The sequence below is a fragment of the Pterocles gutturalis genome, unplaced genomic scaffold, assembly GCF_000699245.1.
Source record: "Pterocles gutturalis isolate BGI_N339 unplaced genomic scaffold, ASM69924v1 scaffold2702, whole genome shotgun sequence".
NCBI classification, from domain to species: Eukaryota; Metazoa; Chordata; class Aves; order Pterocliformes; family Pteroclidae; genus Pterocles; species Pterocles gutturalis.
The window spans coordinates 19,955-41,184 of record NW_010112416.1 but is presented as its reverse complement, the minus strand read 5'-3'; the positions used below and the strand labels follow the sequence as shown (position 1 = coordinate 41,184).

Sequence of the window (21,230 nt, the reverse complement as noted above, 5' to 3'; positions counted from 1 at the left end):
AAAATTCTGCGTCGGTTTACTGGGAGACAGACTGGGAGAGCTACAGGACCAGCCTGCACAGAACTCATCCAACTCACCTCCACTTTGTTTCAGGTTACCACAGGGGTTCCCAAAATTCAGAACATGCCTCAGTGACTCCAACTGAGGATCCACCCAACCATGAGTTGTCCAAAACCAGCATTTGTTTCTCAACCATCAAACACATCTGGGAGATACGGACAACCCCTGTGCAACTGGTCCTACTGGGCAGCTCTTAGGGCCATGGTCTATTCTGCTCTTCCCACCAGCACGACACCCATTGATTTTTCCACTGATAACCATTAATTTGCACGAACACGAACATGCACGCTCATCTTCACAGCATCCCCATCATGGGAGATGATCATCTCACCTTCTCGTTTGCTCCCTGGTTCTCAAACTGTCCTCATCTACCCTCCTCTTGGAGATAACCGCAGCCTTCCAGCAATTCCCTGGTTTTTCTAAGGGTCTGGAAACTCCCCCCAGCTGCAGAGCGCCCAAGACACTGCTGCGGGCTTCAGTCAGTGGGGGGGGTAAAAAAAAGACAATTAAACCCCCCCCCATAATGCGAATACTTTATTATCAATGAGTGACTGGTATTAGCTTTTTGTCTGGGTATTAATAATATTTCAAAAAACCATACATCAAAATTAGGGCTTTCTCCTATTTTTGCTGTATAATTTTTCTTTTTTAAAAAAATCTGTATTGAAAGAATTATATAAGCCAAAGTGCATTTTCTGTTTTTTGTCCATATACACATTGCACCATACATAAATAATTACATTGTAAAAATGACTCCATAATTACAAGTATAATATATATTTTCATATAATATATAAAACTTTATATTAAATCTAGGTAGATGATATTTGGGATAGTCTGTGTCTTTTTTTTTTTTTTTTTCCTTTCGTCAGAGGCTGACCGTTATCGATTGTTACTGAGTAAAATCTCCAGCCAACAAGGACACGACGTGATAAACTGTCTCGAGTAACACGGCCCCCAGCCTTTAGCGAAGCTAATCCGCACGCTGTTCGGGTCGTAGGGCCCGTCCGTGTAATCCAGATCAGCCGTGTGCTGCAAGAGGCAGGACTTCTCGTAGTCAAAGACCTTGATGGAATAGCCCGGCATCACCTTGCGCACTATCAAAGTCCTACAGTTGGGGATGTCCAGTGTCGGGGAGTTGACGAAGATGGGATGCTCGCTGCGGTTGTAAGCCCACACACCGTCCGGTTCCTTGCTAAGTAAAATCCCGTAACCAATTTTACTTCGAGTCCTTCTCACAGTCTCGCTCCTGTTTTCCAGGTTTAGCTGTCCGAGGCAGAAGCCGTTTCCTTGAGGTAGGTCATAAAAGATACTGACAGACTGTTCGTACACTGTGTAGAGGCGCCCAACGCGCGTCCGGTGCTCCCAATAGGCCACGTTGCACCAATGGCTCCTCTTCACGGCATCGGGTGACGTACTGGCATCTGTGGGGGAAAGCAGAGGAAGAGTCAGGATTTGCTGGGACTGCCTGGGAAAAGACAGATATGGAGGGGAAGCAAATGGCTCTTCCCACCCGTCGGCTTTGCTCACACAGAAACTCAACTTGTGTTCAACCCAAAACTCATGTTCAATCCAAAACTCGTGTTCAACCCAATGCTTGTGCTCAACCCAACGCTCGTGCTCAACCCAATGCCCACACTCAACCCAACACTCGTGCTCAACCCAAAGCTTGCACTCAACCCAAGGCCCACACTCCACCCAAGACCGGCGCTCAACCCCAGACCCATCTTATGTCAAATGGCACCAAGAAAGAAGGCTCAAGCAAAGGCTGGTGACCCAACTGGCCACCCACCAGCTCCCATGGACCTCAATGCCTCCTCTTCTCTCCAATTTCACGTTCAGTACTGTGTCCAGCAGTCGGGACCCTGTGTACGCAAGACACGTGTGTTTCTACCAGCAAGAATTCAGCCACCCTGGCGCTTGGCGGGTCCCCAAGCTCCTCCCCATTGCTGTGGTGGTGTACCCCCGTTTTCAAAGGCCAACTTGCATTGAGCTGAAACACAGGGGATGTCTGCGAAGTGCTTGGATGACTGACCCGACAGCTATCTCTGCTATCTAATATTCTTTGACAGCGATGCTGATGTTCCCACGGGGAACATGAAATCCGAGGAGGCATTTCACGTCAAAGGGGAGTAGCTGCTATGAACTATACGTGTCCTCCTACAAAGCCATTGGAACTCTCTCCAGAACAATGAGAAATGTCTCTTCTTTCTAGGAACTGCATTCAAGGAAGACAGGAGGGACACAGACTGCCAGAAATCTATTTAATTTATGATGCCTCTGGAATTTATGATTCCTCCAGAAGGAAGATGGGAACTCTCAGCCGTAAAAGAGCCCCAAAGAGGGCGAATTAACATCTTGCTCATCCTGCTCCTACCGCACCAGTTAACAGAAAGCCACCCTGGGATTTCAAGCAAGCAGCTCTCATTCGAGCCAGCCCTGCTCCGTGCTCGCCATTAAGCTCCCTGACAATATATCACGCGCCCACGGCCTGCTGACCCCTCTGCCTTCGTGCCATCATGTCCGATTAACCCGCATGCGGGGTGATGCCATTATTTTGCTTCAGAGACCCTATTGACACACCGGATTTCAAGTGCAGCCCTCCAGCCCCAGTTCTTTTCAGGCTCAAATTACCCTGGAGGGGAAGAGGCTCTCCTCCCCATTAACGATCTTTGAATTAAGCGGCTTTGTTAGAGTTTAACTTGAGTTGTAACTATACAAATTTAAGGGGAGGGAGATGGGGGAAGGGGGGGAATTTGGCAAGCGAGGAGGCAGCGGGGCCAGTGGGATGGTCTTTGCTGTGGGCGATGCTCATCGTCTTGCACCAACCTGTTCACCTGTCGCAAGTCTAAACACACCCCGAAAATGCCAGATTGGCCCCTTTCTCCCCCATCATTTGTTTAAATAATTTTTAGGAGCCAGCACGGCCGCCAACAGCCCCTTTTTGGTTTGATACACAAACTTGGATTTCCTTCCCCCAAGGACCAGGTCTTGTCCCCCAACCCCAGCCCTTGCAGCGGGGTGGGACACTCCACCACATCCCAGTGCCACCGATGGGTCTTTGTGTCTCCAGGCTTCTGAGCCATCCTCAGTGGAAACCGCTCAGAGTCCCTCCGTAATAAGCTCATCCTAATGCTGCACTCTGCTAACGACAAAAATCAGCAAAACTAAAGGTTTTTGCCCATTCTTACTCTTTGGCCAATAACTGTATTTCCGTTACCAGCTCAAGTGACCCTCCTGCATCCGGATCACCAGGAGTTACAACCCAACCTACTCCGGAAGGGTAGAGACTTCATTGCCAAGCTATGATGGATATGCTGCACCCAAGCACATCATTAAATATTAACGACTGGACTTGACTCTTCCTGAAGTATCTCAGGATGCCTTGCAAAGCACTAGCCATGCAAACACTAAGTTTTAGGGAAGGAAGAGAAGACTCAAATGTAATTCTGGGTTAAAAACCTCCCCAGCTGCCTAGTGTCAACATGATGCACTGAGATCTTCACCAAGAACAGAAATTTTGATTCAATTAAAAAAGTTTCAGAAACTCTTTGCAGTATTTCTGCAGCAGCAAAAATGATGTTAACCAAGCTTATGGCATTAACACAAATCTGACCCAAACAATCTTATCTAATGGAAGGTTACTGAAGCAAGACCACCCTTAGCTACATCTGTACAAAGCCCTGACATCAACAGCTTGGCATGGAAGAAAATCATTTGACTTGCTTTGATAACATCCTTGGTCTACCACCGTGCAGACTGTCAGCACATTTTGCTCTTTAAGATGCACTACAGTAAATAATTCCATATTTTAAGAGGTGAAACAAGATGTAGATCATAAATGATGAAAACAGCATGACAGCAGAAAGAAGAGGTACCGAGCAACCGAGCTTCACCTGCCGCTGCATCTTCCACTGGGACATCACCCAGCTGAGATGCCCCCAGTGCCTTTCCAAAACTCTCCTCAAACACTGACTTTTGCTGTTGTCCCACTCGAGTGATGCTGGGGGGATGCTGCAGACAAACCCAGAGATTTTCATCTGCTGGCCCCGAGGCTGGTAGCAATTACCCAGCTCTGCATCTGTTTAACCTCCCAACCTCCGCAAAGCCCTGCATGCCCATTAGGTACGCTGGGTTTGTTCTGACATGTTTTAGAAACTACCACTCAGCCCCTGAATTTCCCTTGCAGATGAAGAATGGGAGAACTTCAAAACTCAAGTTGCCCCATCAGTTAATTAGGGGGACAGTTGGCAATAAACATTTAAGTAGTTTTTTCCCCACGGTTTATTGCAAATTACCATACCTAGTGGGGAAAAGCAAAGGAGGAACCCAGTGGCTGTTCGACAAGAACATCTCCCTGTAGGTGCCACCATCCCTGGTGCCATCTCTGCTTTCCAGGAAATATTTTGGTGAAGTCAACAATGTCCACACATATTGAACACGGGGAGGTTTTTTCACACCTCCTGCTTTGATGCATCTAAAATAGGAGAGATCTTACTGAAATCACCTCTGGGCAGTTCATGGCATGAGCTCCAGTCCATCCGCACACACCTGCATCTCCGGGGGGGGAAACCAATGTGTGAAACCACCTCTGCCACCCTGCCACCCCTCCCCCCCCCCCCCCCCCCCGCCGGTGACGGCTCTGCCAGCTCAAAGAACTCCATCAAACACACGAGGACATGAGCTTTAGGTAACTGCACATTAAGCAGCTCCAAGTCTCCTTTCCACCCCACTTTTCCCAGCTGGGGGTGAAGAAAGGCTTTAAAATCCAGCCGCAAAAGCACCCAGCCCATGCCCCGCAGGCAAATAAAACCCCCGAAAAGAGATGGTTAACAGGCTCATCCGAAACCCCTCTCCCTCCGGAACGCTTTCCAGGGTCCCTCTGCTCCCCCAGCCCCATCCGTCGCCGCCGCCCCGCTCCCCGTGCCGCGGTGGGTTCCTTTTGCCTCCTTTCATCTCCCAGCGCACTCAAGCAAATCCTGCGAAGATGAACTCATCTCGCAGCCCTGACATAAAGCAAGCGCTCCGCGAGCCCCTAATACGAGGGGGCCTGCGCTGTGTCTCATCCCCTGCCAAGTATTAGTTTCATCTCCAGCTATTAGCCACTACCACTCCACAGTGAGCAGGGGCGGCCGGCACAAAACCATGTCCTCTGCCTTTTAAGTAAATATTCCATTTTTTTCCCCTCCTCTTTTTCCACATTGCCCTTTATGCACAGACAAGAAAACACTTTTTTTTTTTTTCCCCCCTCCCCTTTCTGCTGGAACAGAGGCAGACTTCTTAGCTTTCTTTTATAAAGAAAGAAAAATATTTTAGTCTTGTAGCGCCTCACACGATGGAGTACGCCGGGTTTTTAACAACTCCCATTGTAGGCAGCTACAACTTCTAACAGCTACATGTAGGCTGGCCTCAGGGCTATCTCTCCCATCAAAACCCTTATCGATCAGATGGATGCTGAAACTCTGGCTCTTGTTTACTCATCCCCCCGACTCCCCTCCCAGCAGACACATCCAAAAGGAAATTCAAACAATTTAAGATGAAAAAAAAAATAGGAAGCAAGACAGAGAATCAAAACCAAAACTTCATGGGAGAAGAGTCTTGCACGGCTCAGGCAAAAGGAATCTGGGTATGGGAACAGAATCCTCATGGTGCTGCAGCAGCGCCGCTGCTTTCGCTCCCTGCAGAGTGTGGAGGTAAAGAAAATAACTTGGGGGTTTAGATTCTTTGTGATTTGACAGCATTTTATGCCATTAAAGTTCAAAGCAGTGCATTAAAAGAGAACAGAAAGATGCTTTTTTTTTTTTTTTTTTTTTCCAAAACAAAATGCTGCACAGTCCCATCGCTTCATGTTGCACTTTAAAAGCAGGATGGAAAACATGGGCAGATCACAAAAACACACCATTACAATATCTCGGATTCATGCTTCAGCTCTTCCAAAGCCACCAAACCTCTTCTCAGCACATCAAACACCCCCCACAACAGACCTCGCTGCGTAAGGAGACGGGGCTGAGAAGGGAAGTTTGCTGCAGTGCTTTGCGGAATATTCCCATTTTTTCCACGGACTCCTGAAGAAACAGCCACAAGTGGCACCATGGTGCTTTTCCAAGCAGAGCCCCTCGTGAGAAATGGGTGACGCCAGCCCCCCCTTCCCCACCTAACCCCAAACCATCCTCGTGGGCTTTCAAAACCCATTGAAGAGGCGCCCACAGGGAAGACCAGGCATGAAAAAAAAAAACCAAACAAAAAAATCACTGTGTACTCCAAATGTGACGGGGACCCAACAGCCCATCTGGGAACCTGAAGAGGTGAAGTGGGATATTTAAAAGTGTCCCCATGACTCAGCCCACACCCCATTTTCACGTCTCACCCTTCTGTACCCCTGTGTCTCTGGGCAGCCCAGTGGTCCTCTGGCCATGGAGCTCCGTTACATCCTTTCTCAATGGCCAAGGTCTTTGTTCAATTTTATTCTTTAGACTATTAGATCCATGCTCAGCCTGTTTTTTTCTCCTCTCTGCTGTAGCACAGAGACATGCTTATACTACCCAACATGCAGGGAGCACGGAAGCAGGATGGTTATAGCCACACACGGGTCACTGCGAACAAAGTCCAGACAAAAAGCCCTGCACAAAGAACACACACATTTCCCAAAAAAATCTTTTTAACAGTTCACTGGGGAGCCATCGGTTAAAATAATCCCCCATTAATACCCTTGGAAACAAGCTCCAGGGTAAGGAAGGGGTTAAAGCTTTCCACAGCAGAAATGGAATTTTTATGGCCTTGGAAAAAAAAAAATTAATTGTCAATCTGCCCCAGCAAAGCTCACAACCATTTTCCTTAAGCCAATATACTAAAATACCTCTGCCTTACAAGTTTCAGCTGGAATGCATCACTGCAGCCCCCCGAGAGTCCCTGCACTGGAACCAGCACCACGGCATCCACCCGGCACGAGACCCTCACCGGTGGGATGGGGGAGCAGCCGAGCGCCGCCCCCACCACAAGGGTCCCCCATGCAGATGCCCTTGGGACATGGGGCCACCAACCAGCCACCATCTCGTTGTCCATCCATTGGGAGCAGCAGGGTGGGTCTTTGAAGGCACCTCCCCACCCCTGGAGGAGCAGCAGCCAACCACGGAGGTTCTCCATGCTGTCCCCCAGCTAAAGTCAAGGGAAGTCCTGATGGGGACAAGGAGAGTTCAGTCCCTTTTTTAAATTATTCATCGGTTTCTTCGATGAAGCAGAAGATGTCCGTTACGGCAGGGCAACAAGCTTGGGCAAGGAGATGACAGTAGAGCGCAAGCAGGAGGTTGGACAGCCCTAGGCTCTTCCTGGACCTTAAGACCCAGAATCACCTGAGGATCCTTCAATGTCCCAGCTTTGACCACGACAAACTTGGGCCCTGATTCATAGAGACCCTGAAAAGCTGTCCCCAGCTCCCTAACCGATGACCAAGGTCAACCATGGGGATGACAGTCTAGACCTTCCCCATGCTGCGGAGCATCAAACTCTCTCCGGGCTGCTGGTTTGCTCTTCTGAGAGAGATGTGAACATTCAGCCCAGGTAATGACTCGATTATAAAATAAGAGCATGATTTCGTATCACAATTAATCCGGTGTCACTGCCGTTGTGGCCAAAAGGGTCCCGATTCCCCCAGCCCCAGCATGGCTCCTGGAATGTTCCTCATACTGGATGTGGCTGTTGCGTGGCCACAGAGACCACTTCAGCTCATTCAGTTGGCAAAAACCCACACCAAAGAACCACAGACAGATGAAAAAAGTCCTCGGTGTCACCATGGAGGAGGCATCTTCCTCCTCCTCCTCTTCCTCCTCCAGCCCTTACCTCGGAGCAGAGCTCTGGTGCTCCCCAGCCTCCTCCGTGAGCTGATTAGTCGATGATTAACTCAGAAGAACACTTGCACTGGGTTAATTAATTAAATTAGTTCAAAAAAAGGGTCTGACGGGCAACAGAGCCGGTAGAAGAGGCGCGTGGAGAGGCCTGGGGGGGAAAGGGGGACATTTCCATGGCAGCCCAAGAAACAAAAGCAACACAGGACAGGAGCCAATGCCAAGAATTAGGATGAAAACAATTTTCTCTGCATAAAAGAAACCACTCTGCAAAATCATCAGCTCATGCTAATTTTTTTCTATCCTTCAAAGAAAAAAAACACATGCCACGTTTAGTTCTGCCCGGAAATTTCTAAGCCATCGCCAGCTAGCTTATTTTCAAGCAAAATTCAAGGAGTTGGTTTGTAATGTACCTTCTCTGGTCATTAAACACCCAGTCCTGAACACGATTTTAAGGTGTTTTAGAAGGTGTGGGTTTTTTTTCCAACTCCCCTGCATGGCTTACAAAGGTCTTTTCAGCCAAAGGTGGAAAGTCCTAGAAAGTAAAAAAAATGGGAAAAGCCCAACTCAGGTATTTTTCACTGACATTTTTATGCATTACTTCTAAAGGCCAACGTTTTTAGAGATTTAGGTGATTTTGTTTTTTTTCCATATAACCTCAGCTTCCCTTGGGCTGTGCATGTAATTGCTTTGTACCTGGCATGTCAAAGAGAACACAACAATGTAAATACATCTTCAAAAGGAGCCCAAAACATAACCAACTCCACCGGCTGCCAATTATCAAAGCACCAGACCTGTCATCAGCCAGGATTTGGCTGAGACTCCTCCACTGTTGGAAACCAGCCCTGGGTAAGCCCAAACCCGGCAAAATCCCGGGATTGTGCTCGGCACCTCCCTGAGCACCCGCAGCATCCCCACTGCCCGGCCATGGGTGCCCCCACCCTGCACCTCGACCGGCCGTAAAAACAGGGAGAGAAACAAGCTGGTGGAAAACATGTGGGACAGGATAGGAGGAAGGTCTCCACTAAATGATTTTCTGTAAAATCAGGAGGTTTGATGAAAATCTTTTGAGCATCACCTAGTCGGGTTTGGCTTTTTCCTCTGCCTCCCGCTGCCAGCTGGGCAAGGCACCGACTGCATTGATTATGGGGGATGCTGAGACCAAAAAAAAGCCTAATTTTTTACCAAAAAAGAGGGTAAAAAAAAAATTCTTGTTTTTTCATTTTTAGGTTGAGAACTTGCACGTTTTCAGCTCTTCCAAACAACCATCCATGCAGTTCCCCCCCCCACTTTGTTTTTAATTCACAGAGTCTGAAAAACACGGAGAATCCAGGAAAAATCACCCCATAAATCACCTGATGGCAGATTTCCCTTTTAGCCGCCGCCGTCACATCCAACGCTCCCTTCCCCGCGCCGCTCCCGCCTGGCGCCGCGCCAGCCCTCGCTATTAATTAATCCGGGGGCCGCCCGCTGCAATCCCGGCTACGCCGACCGCATCCGACTGGGGCTGGGCTGGTGGGCAGAACTGGGGTTGGCCAAATCCCACAGGACCTCCTGAGCTCTCCCCTTTTCGAGGCTGTTTCAGCTTTGCAGAGAATTTTGGATGCTCTTAGAAATCCCGACCGATGCCCTCGGGGAGGGAAATAATCAGCTCAATGACCAGAGCTGAGGCAAATCGGAGCATCCCGCGGTGGAGGAGAGACTCTGGAAACCGGTATAAATAAATAATGATAGTTTTTGCTCCAAGAGGAGTTTCGGCTGAGCGCTTCAAAGCATTTTAAAAGCAGAAACTAATTAGTAGGTCCCTCTGAAGAGAAACAGGAATAACACCACTTTCCGCCTCCATCATGCCTCGTGGGCAGAGCACGCTGGGTGCTGGATTCGGCTCCCGGCTGAGCCTGGGAATCGCCTTACTGGAGGGTGATGGTCCAGAGGCGTGAGGCTGGGGCTGGAACCCAACCAAAGCCCTGCCTGGGTCGCCCCAAAGAATGGGTTTCTGCCAGGGTGGAGGGGACACTGAGGTGACAGAGCTGTTTTGGGAAGCCAGATGTGGAGTTGGTGAGAAGACTAGAAATAGAAATAGAAATAGAAATGAATGGAATGGAATAGAATAGAATAGAATAGAATAGAATAGAATAGAAATTTACTAAACATATTTCTTTTTACTTAGAAATTACTATACAATCATAGCATTTGGGTTGGAAGGGACCTTTAACAGTCATCTAGTTCCACGGGCAGGGACACCTCCCACTAGCACAGGTTGCCCAAAGCCCCGTCCAGCCTGGCCTTGAACCCCTCCAGGGATGGGGCACCCACAGCTTCTCTGGGCACCCTGGGCCACTGCCTCACCCCCCGCAGAGGAAAAAGTTTCTTCTTGAGCCTCCCCGCTCCCCACTTGCCAAGAGCATCGGAGCATCCCCGGTGGCAGCAGGACCACTAACCCAGCACAGGATGCCTGATGCAGACATCTCCTCCAGAGAAAAACAGCAGATTAAAAAAATATTTAAAAAAAAAAAAGAAAAAAAGGCTTTTTTTCCTCTGGTCATTAGATAATATGAGGGTACTGAGCTCCTCTGAACAAAGAGTTCTGTCCTGCACGGATGTCTCAGGCTGGCCATGCAAAACCTGCCCCCCAAAACACCAGCAAAGCTGGAAATTTTGGGCTTGACGGCTCACACAGGACACACAGACCAAAGCAGGCTGCGACTGCAGCAGCTTTGCTGCATTTTTTTCTATTTACCAATCCAGAAAACAAGCGGAGATGCTTCCCTGGGTGGAAAATCGCAGCACAACCAAATACACCGTCACTGCTGGATGTATTTTGAGAGTCTGCAATTGCACTCCAGCCTGATCCCTTCCCTCCGGAGCCAGAATGAAGCCCCGCTATCACAGCTCTATCGGATTTACGCCTGAGAACCAGCCGGGGGGTTTCGCAGCGGAGGCAGCCGCCGTCAGAAGCAGCGAACGGGCTGAAAAAACCCAAGGCCACCCTGATTGCTCTGCAGCGAGGACGCCGCGCAGCCCCACGCTGCATCCTCGAGAGAGGCGATCGAGGCGCTGGAGACAGATGTCTGTCGGCTCGATGCCAATCCCACCGCAAATATCAAGGACTGCAAAAAGCTTGAGGAAACTATCACCGACCTGGAAAACAAGCTGTGCCGGAGGAGTGCCGGGCTGCGGAGGCTCCTCGGGGGCCACCAGCAGGAGCCATCAAATGCTTTTCTCCCTATGGGCTGGGAACGAGCCGCTTCGCTTCGCTCCTCCCTGGCTGGCTGGGAGCAAAGCCCGGCCCTGGACAGCTGCGAGACCCCAGCCTGGGACCTCTGCAAACACCAAAATTTTGGGTTTTCATCCCAAACCGCTCCTGGAACCTGGACCAGTTGCAGGTCCCCCATCCCAACCCATCCGCTGTACCCCAAAAGTGCTCTGGCTGATGCCTCCCCTCACCTGATAATTCTCCCCCAGCATCCTCAATTTTTTTTTTTTTTTTCCATCCCAGTATTGGTGCCCTCACATACATGGGAAGAAGCAGACAGGGGTTGAGAGTGAAACGGAAATTCAGGCTTTGTTCTCGCTGGCCATGACCCAAGATCCTTCTCCCGATAAAGCTCTCCCCGAGACTCGCTGTCGGAGGATGGGGAGCCCCAGCTCCGGGGCTGCCACCGCCGGCCACGCTGCCCGGGGTTCCTTCAAGTCCTCGCTCAGGGCTGAAGTTTTACAGGGAATTAAAGGATTTCGGGTGCCAGAGTGGCCTTTGCAAGGAAACAATCCCACCAGTATGGTCACGCTGAAAGGATGAAGCTGCATGGGGAGGTGCTGGGGCTCGTATCGGTTGGAGAAGAATGAAAAACAATGGGGATGGGGTCCGCAGGCAGCACGGGGATGGCTCCTGCCCCCCTGCCCGGCCGGGAGGAACGTGCGGAGGGATGCGTGCGTGCGTGTGCACCCACACACGCCAGATTTTCCGATAGCGAGTTCATCTATTTATGTGTAAACATCTTCTGGGTCTACTCCAGCCCTTCCTCCAAGCAAGCAGCTCGCTCCACTGACAACTGCTCATGGCCAGCATCCACGGGCTCTTATTTCCACTTAAAGCAAAGACTAAACAATGACTTAAGCATCTCGGGATCCCTCGCGTTCGCAGCTGAAGCAGTGAGGATGCTGCGCTGGCGGTTTTGGCTTCGCAGGAGGACCCACAGCACCGTGATGGTGGCGGGGAACAACCCTCGGGCCACTTGTGTGCATCCCACCGGGGATGCATTTCTGCTACCCTGGGATAAGATCACCCCCAAAGCCCAAACACACCTCGTCCTGTTTCTATAGTCCCTGCAATGGCTCTGTAAATGTGTTTCCGTTCAGATAAACAACAAGAAAATTTGTGCAAAGGAAAAGCAAGGGATGGGGGATGCAAACCGATGGATGTGCATGAAATCCACAACATTAGCAAGGATTGCTGCAGCCCAGGGAGGCAGCGACGTGCAGCCTCCAGAAGTCCCCAAAAGCATCTTCACCAGCATCTCCCAGATGACAAAATTCCTAACCCTGTATTTGCACACGGAGAGTGGAGTCGACTCACGCTAATTACCCTCCCTGGCCAAGAAGGACTTGTTTTCATTTCTAAAAACCACAGTTTCTTTTTAAAAAAAAGAGGTAAAGAAAAAAAAAAAAAAAAAGGAAAATACCAAAATACAGACACAGCTCCAGGAGATACATCCTGTCCCGCTGCACTAATACGAACCCCAGACACCCCGATATTCTGGCTTCATTTGGGATGTTCAAAGAGAAAAGGATTAATGGGTTCTAGGAGGGACAGAGCCAGAGACACATGGCAGAGACGCTGCCAGCATCAGCTCCGGCTCTCCTCATTTCCAGTAACACTCATTCAATATAACCCAGCTAAAATAATTTATGTGCATATGAGCAGGGCTCAAGAAGGGTCTTTGTTCAGATTAAAAACTCTCCCACCTTTCTCGGACAAGCTCTGAAATTTAAAGGTAAAAATAACCTTTTCAGGACCCGCTTACACAGGATTTGTGGTTGCAACTCCTCCAGGAGACGTTCCTGGGGGACGAATGCACAGCCTGCAGTTCGAAACTCTGCAAATTAAGCACCAAAGTAAACGACTTTCCCATCCACAAGAAAAATGGGAAGGAGAGCAGGTCGGGCTCTTTGTACATCAAGAACAGGGAGATTAACGGAGCACGTGAACGCTTCGTTACGGCTAACGAGTTCAAGACTGCACATCCCCAATGCCGCCGGGCACGGAAAGAGAAATATCAAATCCTTCCCCTCCCCTCAAGGGAAATGGATTTTAAAAAATAAAGTAAGGCATACTGGGGGGAAAGAGGCTTGTATTTAACATTTAAAAGGCAGCCTGTCAGCAGCTGAAAACAAACCCATTCCTCTTCTCCCTTCCATACAGACCATGGATATAAAATATCCATATGGATGCAAAGAACTCCCAAATCTGAGGAATAACTGAGTGTAAAACCAAGGTCAGATCTTTTGCAGAAATACATTTGCAAAGCTCCAACGAGCAACACAGCTCCCACTTCGGACAACTGACCGTTTCTGATGGGGCTGGGGATGATGTGGAAGCCTCGGCGTTCAACCCCGGTATCTGCACGGCACAAACAAACCCTTCGACGTTATAAACTCTGTCCAAAGTCGCTGTACTCGAATCTCGAACTTGTTAAAAATAGGAAAGAAACTGCACAGTTCACATATTTTATAAAGCTGGGTTAAATCAACATCTGCAAAAAATATCCCCGTTAAACGAAATAGCAGGATTTCATTAAATAAATTGCAAGTTGGCAAAAATTCTGAAAGAAAGGGAAAAAGCCACAGCCAGCCCTGTAATTTAAACCTTATTTTAACTGTGACAGCATGACTGCGAGAGGCTGCATTTCCAAACAAAAAAATAAAAGTAAAAAAAAAAAAAAAGAAAGAAAAAAGTAGAAAAAGTACCTGTTCCCCACCGTAGCACACCACAGCCTCTGCAGTCATTACGCTAACGAGCCTTCCCCAGGGAGATGGAGCAGGACCCGCTCCCAGCCCCGCAGCCTCCGTATTGAACCCACCAAACTGGCAAAATCCAGGATTTTCCATCCCAGGAGCACCCGGATGCCTGCGTGGTGGCAGGGGGTGATGGGTGACAATGTCCAGGGAGCCCTCGGAGTGACACGGGCTTGGGGACAGCCCCGTGGGTCCAAGCCAGCGTTGAGCGAGCCCTTTGCTTGGAGCAGCCAAAAGCTGGGATTAGACGGCGAGTCTGGGAAACAGCTCAGTCCGGGCGGCACTTCATCACTTTCTACGTTTTAAACCCATCCTGCATCCCTGCACAAGCCCAGGAGCCAGGCAGGGGCCAGCACCTGGGCTGGTGGCACCCACCCCATCCCGCACCGGTGCAACGGGGAGGGCTGTGGGGCAGCAACTGGGGTCCCAGCTTGGGTACCCCAGAGAAGTCCCCAAAGGGACAGGACGTGTGACCTGCTAACGAGCAGGATGGCGGTGCTCCCAGCAGGGAGATGCTTTTGGGATTTTCCTTTGGGATCGGTGTTTAAGGGTGGCTGTGGCACCATGTGCAAAAATTTGGGGTGCAACACCACCCCCCAGCCCCCAGCTTCAGGCTGAGCTCAGCATCGCCCGGGCTGGGCAGGGAGCGGGCAGGGAGCAGGCAGGGCATCACCTGCCCTTCCAGCCAATTTCCCAAAGCCGCCTCCAATTTCCCAAAGCCGCCGAGCACCGTCCCTGCCCGGGGTGACTCAGGCGGGCTGGGCTGGGCTCTGCGGGGAGGCTCAGCTCTTCCCACAGCCGCGGCCAAAAGCCTCTGCAGAGGACAGGGACAGGGACAGGCGGTGCGTGGCTGGGGACACCCAGGAGGGCACCGTCCTCTGGGGCCACCTCCTCCAGGGTAACACCCAGCACAAATATTAGCTCCAGAATTACAGTAATTATAATTTCCTACCCAAAAGCTCTGCTCTCCCAGGAAATCAGCTGGAAGCAAGACTCTGGGACGAGGAAAATCTCTCGTCCGGCACATAGTGAATCTGTTTGCTTTGCAAATATCTGCTCATGGGAGGAAAAACCGCAAAATAAAACCTAAAAACAACTGGTCTCGTATGTAAACTCAGAGCTGAAGAGACCTTTAACAGAAAGAACGACTATTTGCTCACGACGTTTCTGGCTTCGCTATTTTTCCTGGCACTTAATGACGCCGGAGTTATTTTGAAGGGCTGTTTGCTGCATGCGGAGCCGAGAAAACAGCAATCCTATTTCCTTTCTGATCTAAACATCCGTTTGCCGTGCGAGCAGGAGGAAAAAAATAATTAAAAAAAAAAAAAGAAACTAAAACCAAACCCAACCCATGCATCTCAGGAAACGCAAAGAAAGGGGTGGTGGGTGCTGGTGGGGAGGAGAGCAGGGGGCACCCATCCCACCGCTCCCCACTAAGCTGGGCTTGCACCTCTTGCCATCCAAGGGGGAATCCATCCTACCCAGCCCTAAATAAAAGAGAATGGCCACCGAGGGGTCTGGGCTGCTCTCCTTGATGCAAAGCAAGGAAAGGACCCCTGGCCAGACCCTCGCAACTTCCTTAATGCACTCATGAAGGCAAAAACTGTTCAGCTCATGGCCACCAGTGGCTGCACTCTCTTTATGGTGGGACTGAGCAGCTCCCGAGGCTGAAAAACAGGGAGACTCTCAGCCTCGTGGTGGCTGGAGCAAGAAATAAAAGCTGCACAGGCATCCCATAGGCATGCTAGAGATGCAGCATCGCTGAAGCATTGCAAAATTAAATTTGTGAGCAAAAGAAAGGTGCTTGTCCTGGGGCAAGTGCAAAGCAGAGCAGGCAAAGCCCTGCCTGCACCCAAAGCTCAGCCTAAGCCACGTCCAGCTGCGTGGCACCAGCTGTCTCAGCACCCGGCGGTGAGCGGGATGCTGCAGGGATGCAGGAATGGATAACCTGAGGAACTGCAAGGGCAGGGTGGAAGTGCTGGAGATGCTCGTGCCTCCCTGAAAACCACGGTGCAGCTGTGTCTCAGACTCCCTGGATGGCAGAAGGAGCACCCCTGTCAAACCAGCCACCCCAAACCCACCACATCAGCACCACATGCACCCCAAACCTCGTGCCAGGAGCCCCCAAGGCTTCAAGTCATAAATCAAACCCTGCACGGAGACGAGATCTTGCACCTGCAGCTGCTGCACCTCCAGCACGGTGCCTCCTGCGGGGCTCGGTGGCGGTGGCCATCGCGCCTCCCTCTTTGGGGACACCCGCGGGTCACCCCCAGGGACCTGGGCTGCCACCATCTCCCCCCAGCTACGCTGCTTTCCACCCTTCGGTGAGCAAAGGGCCAGCTCGCCGTCATGTTCCTAAATTTCCTGGCTTTTGAGGATACAAGCCAGGTCATTAACATTATTTATAGGTTCCTGTGTATGAGTTTCCATTTGTTTCTCTGCTTAAAAACAGTTAGGTGCAAAAAAAAAGAAATTCCTGGAGGTCAGACAGTTAAAAAAAACCCCAACAACAAAACCCAGGTCCATGGTCTGATGGACCTGAAGGATCAGCCGCTCCTTTAGAGACAAAACTGGTCCCTAAATGCTCATTGTGTAAATATTTAAGCTATTTTATAAATTTTTTACAATGTGCTTAGGAAGCATCAGTCTCCCCATCGGAGCACGGCAGGCTGTCGCAGCAGCGTGCGCTGAGATGGGTTTAAGAACACAAACAGGGACATTTCCAATGCTAATGCTGGACCCAAGGGGCCCTAAGGTCACAATCTTACGGAAATAATGACTAAGCTGATCCTCTTTGCTCACCCCAAAACAGAACGTGGTTATGTGCACTGACAAGCTGTTCCAATAAGTGTAACTCCAGAGGTGTTTAAAAAAAAAGTAATCTATTTACGGCATTATCCTGAGATTTTTCTCTTTGAAATGCAGCACCAGATTTAATGTCATATGGGCAAAAATTATGTAAGTCCGAAATAATCCCCTAATATCCACCCATTTCAGGAATTAAATGTTTTTCTTTCGATACCATGTGGCAGGTTTGAATAGAGCCTAATTCCTTACCGCCCGCTTCTGCATCCCTCACTGCAACCACACCAGCGCGGCTCTCCGGGGCGCTCTCTGCAGAGATGCGCTTCTCGGGGGTGAATATTCCCTTGCATTAGGGAAAAAAAGAAAAAAAAGATGTTGTGCTGCCTGACACATCTGTATCCAGGGTGGTTTCCATATGGAAAGCCATGGAGCTTTGTGAGGTTTGCATGGACATGGTGTTTCCCAACTCAAATTCTTCAAATAAATGCAGATCTTCCTATCGAATGCAGGAAATAACATATTTAGCACTTTTCCCCTGGAACGGCTTCTCCACTGTAATTTAGGTGTGTTTGAGGCAATGACAACCATGGAACTGGAAGTTTATTCCCGTTGCAAAGCGCAGCTTTCTGCTGTATATGATGAAGTGCAAAGAAAAGTCCAGAAAAAACTTGGATGGGAGTTCAAATGCCGATGCTTTAAAGATGAAAGCGCGCTCTTCGATTACATGTTTGAAATAAAGTTTTCTCCTTCTAAATCATTTAAACATTTTCACATTCCTCACATTTCTAGAAGCACTGTTCACTTGTATTTATTGTCATAACCCAGTGCCCTCAGCAAGCGACCACGGCTATTTGAGGCAACCTGTTTTCTAAAGGGAAAGTTCTTCCAGGACAGTAAAAAATTCACCATGAGCAGGGTAGCCCGACTCTTATTCTCCAAATTCTATTTATTCTCCAACCACCATCATATTTTCCTCTTTTTCTTACTAATAAATTCTTCCACACTGCACGTGGGGACAGCCAGGTTCTGCTCCAAATATTGACCAGAAATTCAAAGTAACTCAACTGACTTCACCGTGGCTGTATTTAGACAGCTGTAACTGGGAGCAGGAGTTGGCCCGGGTGTTCAAATTGTCTCTTTTAGAAGCGCTCGGGCCGTTCCAGTCTGCCGGCAGCGATGAAGTCAGCCTTACTCATCCCAACACAGAGCATGGCCCTGCCACCAAGGCCACGGAACAGCTCCAACGAGCTTAAAATTCACGTGTGATTCCTTCTTCTAACGACACAACTCCATCCAATGGAAGGGTCCGGCCACAAATACTTTGGCCAACCCCTGCTCCCCAGCGATAGCGTCTCACCAAGGTCATTTTAATGCTCGTAGATAACAGCGATGGCCAAAAGCCAGTGCCTTGCCGCCACCGTGATGGGAGGTGCTGGGAAAGCTTTAAAGCGACCCGGGATGTCATGTTGATCGAGGTGTCCATCTAAGGTCCTTGGGTTCATTGAGGAGGTACAACCTGGGCAACCGCGAAGCTCAACGCTCAAGCTCCACGATGCAGCAGAGCTCTAACCTGCCCTCTCCCAGTCAACGCTACAAAGCTCAAAGGCATGAGTAACTATCGAGAGATCCAGAATAAATGAGGATAAACTCGCCCTGAGTAAATTCAGAGTAGAAACACTGGGAAGGTTTTCATCGCAGGACAACGCAGCAGTCGCAGAGGAATGGAAATCTGAATTTCTTTTAAGATGGAGCTTGATAAACACAATGCCGTTCCCAAAGGCAGAAGGCAAGCTAAGTCACCCAGCGTGCTGTTACCAGCCCTTCTGTTCTTACCTCGTTGTAAATCCATCATTACAGAAAAAAAACAACAACCCAAACCCAAGGGGATATTAGTCTTCATGAATCCCGAGTCCCACTCATCGCTCCGTGTACCCTGATGGTTTCATCCCCGCCGCACTCCACTGAACCTCTCCCCACGAGCTCTCAGGGCTGTTTAGTTAGCGCATCCCGGTATAAAACTCCATATTTATTTTGGCACTATTCATTTCGAAGGCCCTAAAACCCAAATAAAGTCCATTCCCCTTTCTGTGGATCTCCAGCTATTGACACTGCTCATGACCAATTTGCAAAACCAAACAAACGTGCAGTTGTGTAATGGAGCTGGAAAAACAATCAGGAAGGGGCTGGAGATCTGCTCGTAGGTTCCCGCGGGGAAGGCTGGAAGGGGCGGCAGCCCAGGAAAAGATTACAAGAAATTAAACTTTTACTCTGATAACAACAGGCGCTATTTTCTGCCCATGACATCATGCTCCCGACTGCTATTAAACAATGGAGATAGTCCAGCGCTGGTTGAAGTCGCAGAGAATTCTGCTGTTTGTTTCAGTGGGCAGCGCGGTAAAATAGATTCTCTTTTAAAAATAGATTATTTTATTTTTTCTTTCATATGCCTCACAACCATCCAAACCCCCTCCGCTGGCTCGGCCGACACAAGGATAAATCACAGCATCCCGCGTCCAGGCGACCAAGCCCAGACCTTTGCGGCTGAGCTCACTCCCCAGAAGCAAATGATGAGAAATAAGCACTTTTGGGGCACAACTCATGACTTTTAGACTCTCCCTTAGAGACAAGATGAATTGTGCCCTGCAAGTGGCTCTTTCTCCCTGCTGACTGCAGTTAAATATCTAGAAGAACAGCTCAGACACGGACATCTGGATTAATCTAAGTGTGAGGGCTGCTACCCATCCAAATGGCCCCAAGGAATTATCAGCTCTTTAATTACACACAAAAGCAACATCTCACTAAGAGAATTCAAATCTCATGGGTAATGGTCTCCCTCCTCGTGTGCAATGTAAAAGGCAGAGCACCAATTCTTTCTTAGCCCTGTTGCTACAAAAGACATCTACAAAAATAAGTCCCGCTCGCACCCATCCTTGTCCCGCTCCGCAGCACGGGGACGCGGTAGGGGATGGGACCAGCGATGTACCACACGCCTTCCCTGGCCAAACTCACCTGGTCTCAGGTTTCTTACGAACCCCCAAACAGAACCACATTCCTAATTCTGCTGCTGAAGCTGAGCCAAGTTTCTGGCAAGGCTGCGTTTGGGACTGAAACAAGGGGGAAAAAAACCACAGAGGTTTTGACCCAAAACCAAGATCTATCCCCCCAACTTGGCAGTTCCCACTGCCTTTTATTTCGTCTCCAAATTCAGGGCTCAAACACCCTCTTTCAGGAAAGGTGGGATTTTCAGAGCCCTGTGAGACACCCAGCTCCCTGCCTGATGCTGGACACCTTGACGGACGCGTGCTGCACCAGCCAGCGCCGCTCAAGTGCAACGAGGAGGCAATCACAGCTTTGAAACCCCAAAAGGACGGGAGCTCTTTTTTTAAGCCCATACAAATCCCACCCATGCCCAGATACGAGCACTCACAACAGCGGCCGTCGGAGGCTGCACACAGACACAGCTGCGGGCATCTTTCCGACTGCTGCAACGTCCAGTTTCAAAGCATGACGTTTGGCTGAGCTGCTCTTCCCTCAAATAAACACCCACAACCTTCCTCAAAACAGAGAGGCACTGCTCTGGGAGCACTCAAATTGCCTTATTTCTAAAAACTCAGCCCTGATTTTCCCCCCCCCTCGCTGCAGGAACGCCACCAGGCTGGACGGTACCTTGGGAAGGGAGCGATGGCCAGAGCACTCCAGGGGGATGGATGCGGGCATCCCAGCACGCACAGCCAAGCATCATTTCTCATCAGCCCCTTTGCAGAGAGTCACCAGGTTGAGCTAGCCAGAAAAGTCATGTTTCTGAAGCTCTGAAATGTCGAAAATTTTTCCCCACATCAAAGTCTGCTTCATTGCACCAGAGGAAAATAATTCAAGGCACCAGGGTGAGCTGATACTTCAAGCCTGGGTCTGGATAACACCCAAGAGATGCAGTCCCATCCCTGTGCCCTCTGTTAAGCTCAACATGAGCCGGCAATGTGCGCTGGCAGCCCAGAAACCCCCTGTGTCCTGGGGGCATCGCTGGCAGCATGAGCAGCAGGGCGAGGGAGGGGACTGTCCCCCTCTGGTGAGACCCCCCCTGGGGTGCTGCACCCAGCTCCGGGGTCCCCAACAGAACTTGATGGTCTCCATGGTCCCTTCCAACCCAAACGTGATTCTATGAAAGATCCAGCACTTCAGAAAAACATTTCTGCTGCCTGCGTGATACGCACCTTACATGATATTTCAGCTTATTTACATGACTCAAGCACTAAATGCAACTTTAAAGGAGAAATAAGTAATAAAAGCTCCAAGATAGGTCCAGGCTCACAACAGAACTTGATGGTCTCCATGGTCCCTTCCAACCCAAACGTGATTCTATGAAAGATCCAGCACTTCAGAAAAACATTTCTGCTGCCTGCGTGATACGCACCTTACATGATATTTCAGCTTATTTACATGACTCAAGCACTAAATGCAACTTTAAAGGAGAAATAAGTAATAAAAGCTCCAAGATAGGTCCAGGCTCAT

At 49.6% G+C, this 21,230-nt stretch overlaps 1 protein-coding gene across 1 annotated transcript in view; it reads right to left on the bottom strand.

Moving 5' to 3' along the window:
* Nucleotides 1-586: 586 nt before the first annotated feature.
* SMAD6 (SMAD family member 6) overlaps nt 587-21,230 on the bottom strand; it is a gene marked incomplete at its 5' end in the record, with an annotated part of 39,491 nt that continues 18,847 nt past the window's right edge. The window contains one exon of the mRNA XM_010074021.1: nt 587-1,484. Within this exon, the coding sequence (XP_010072323.1) occupies nt 943-1,484 (542 nt within the window). The remainder of the gene's footprint in view (nt 1,485-21,230) is intronic.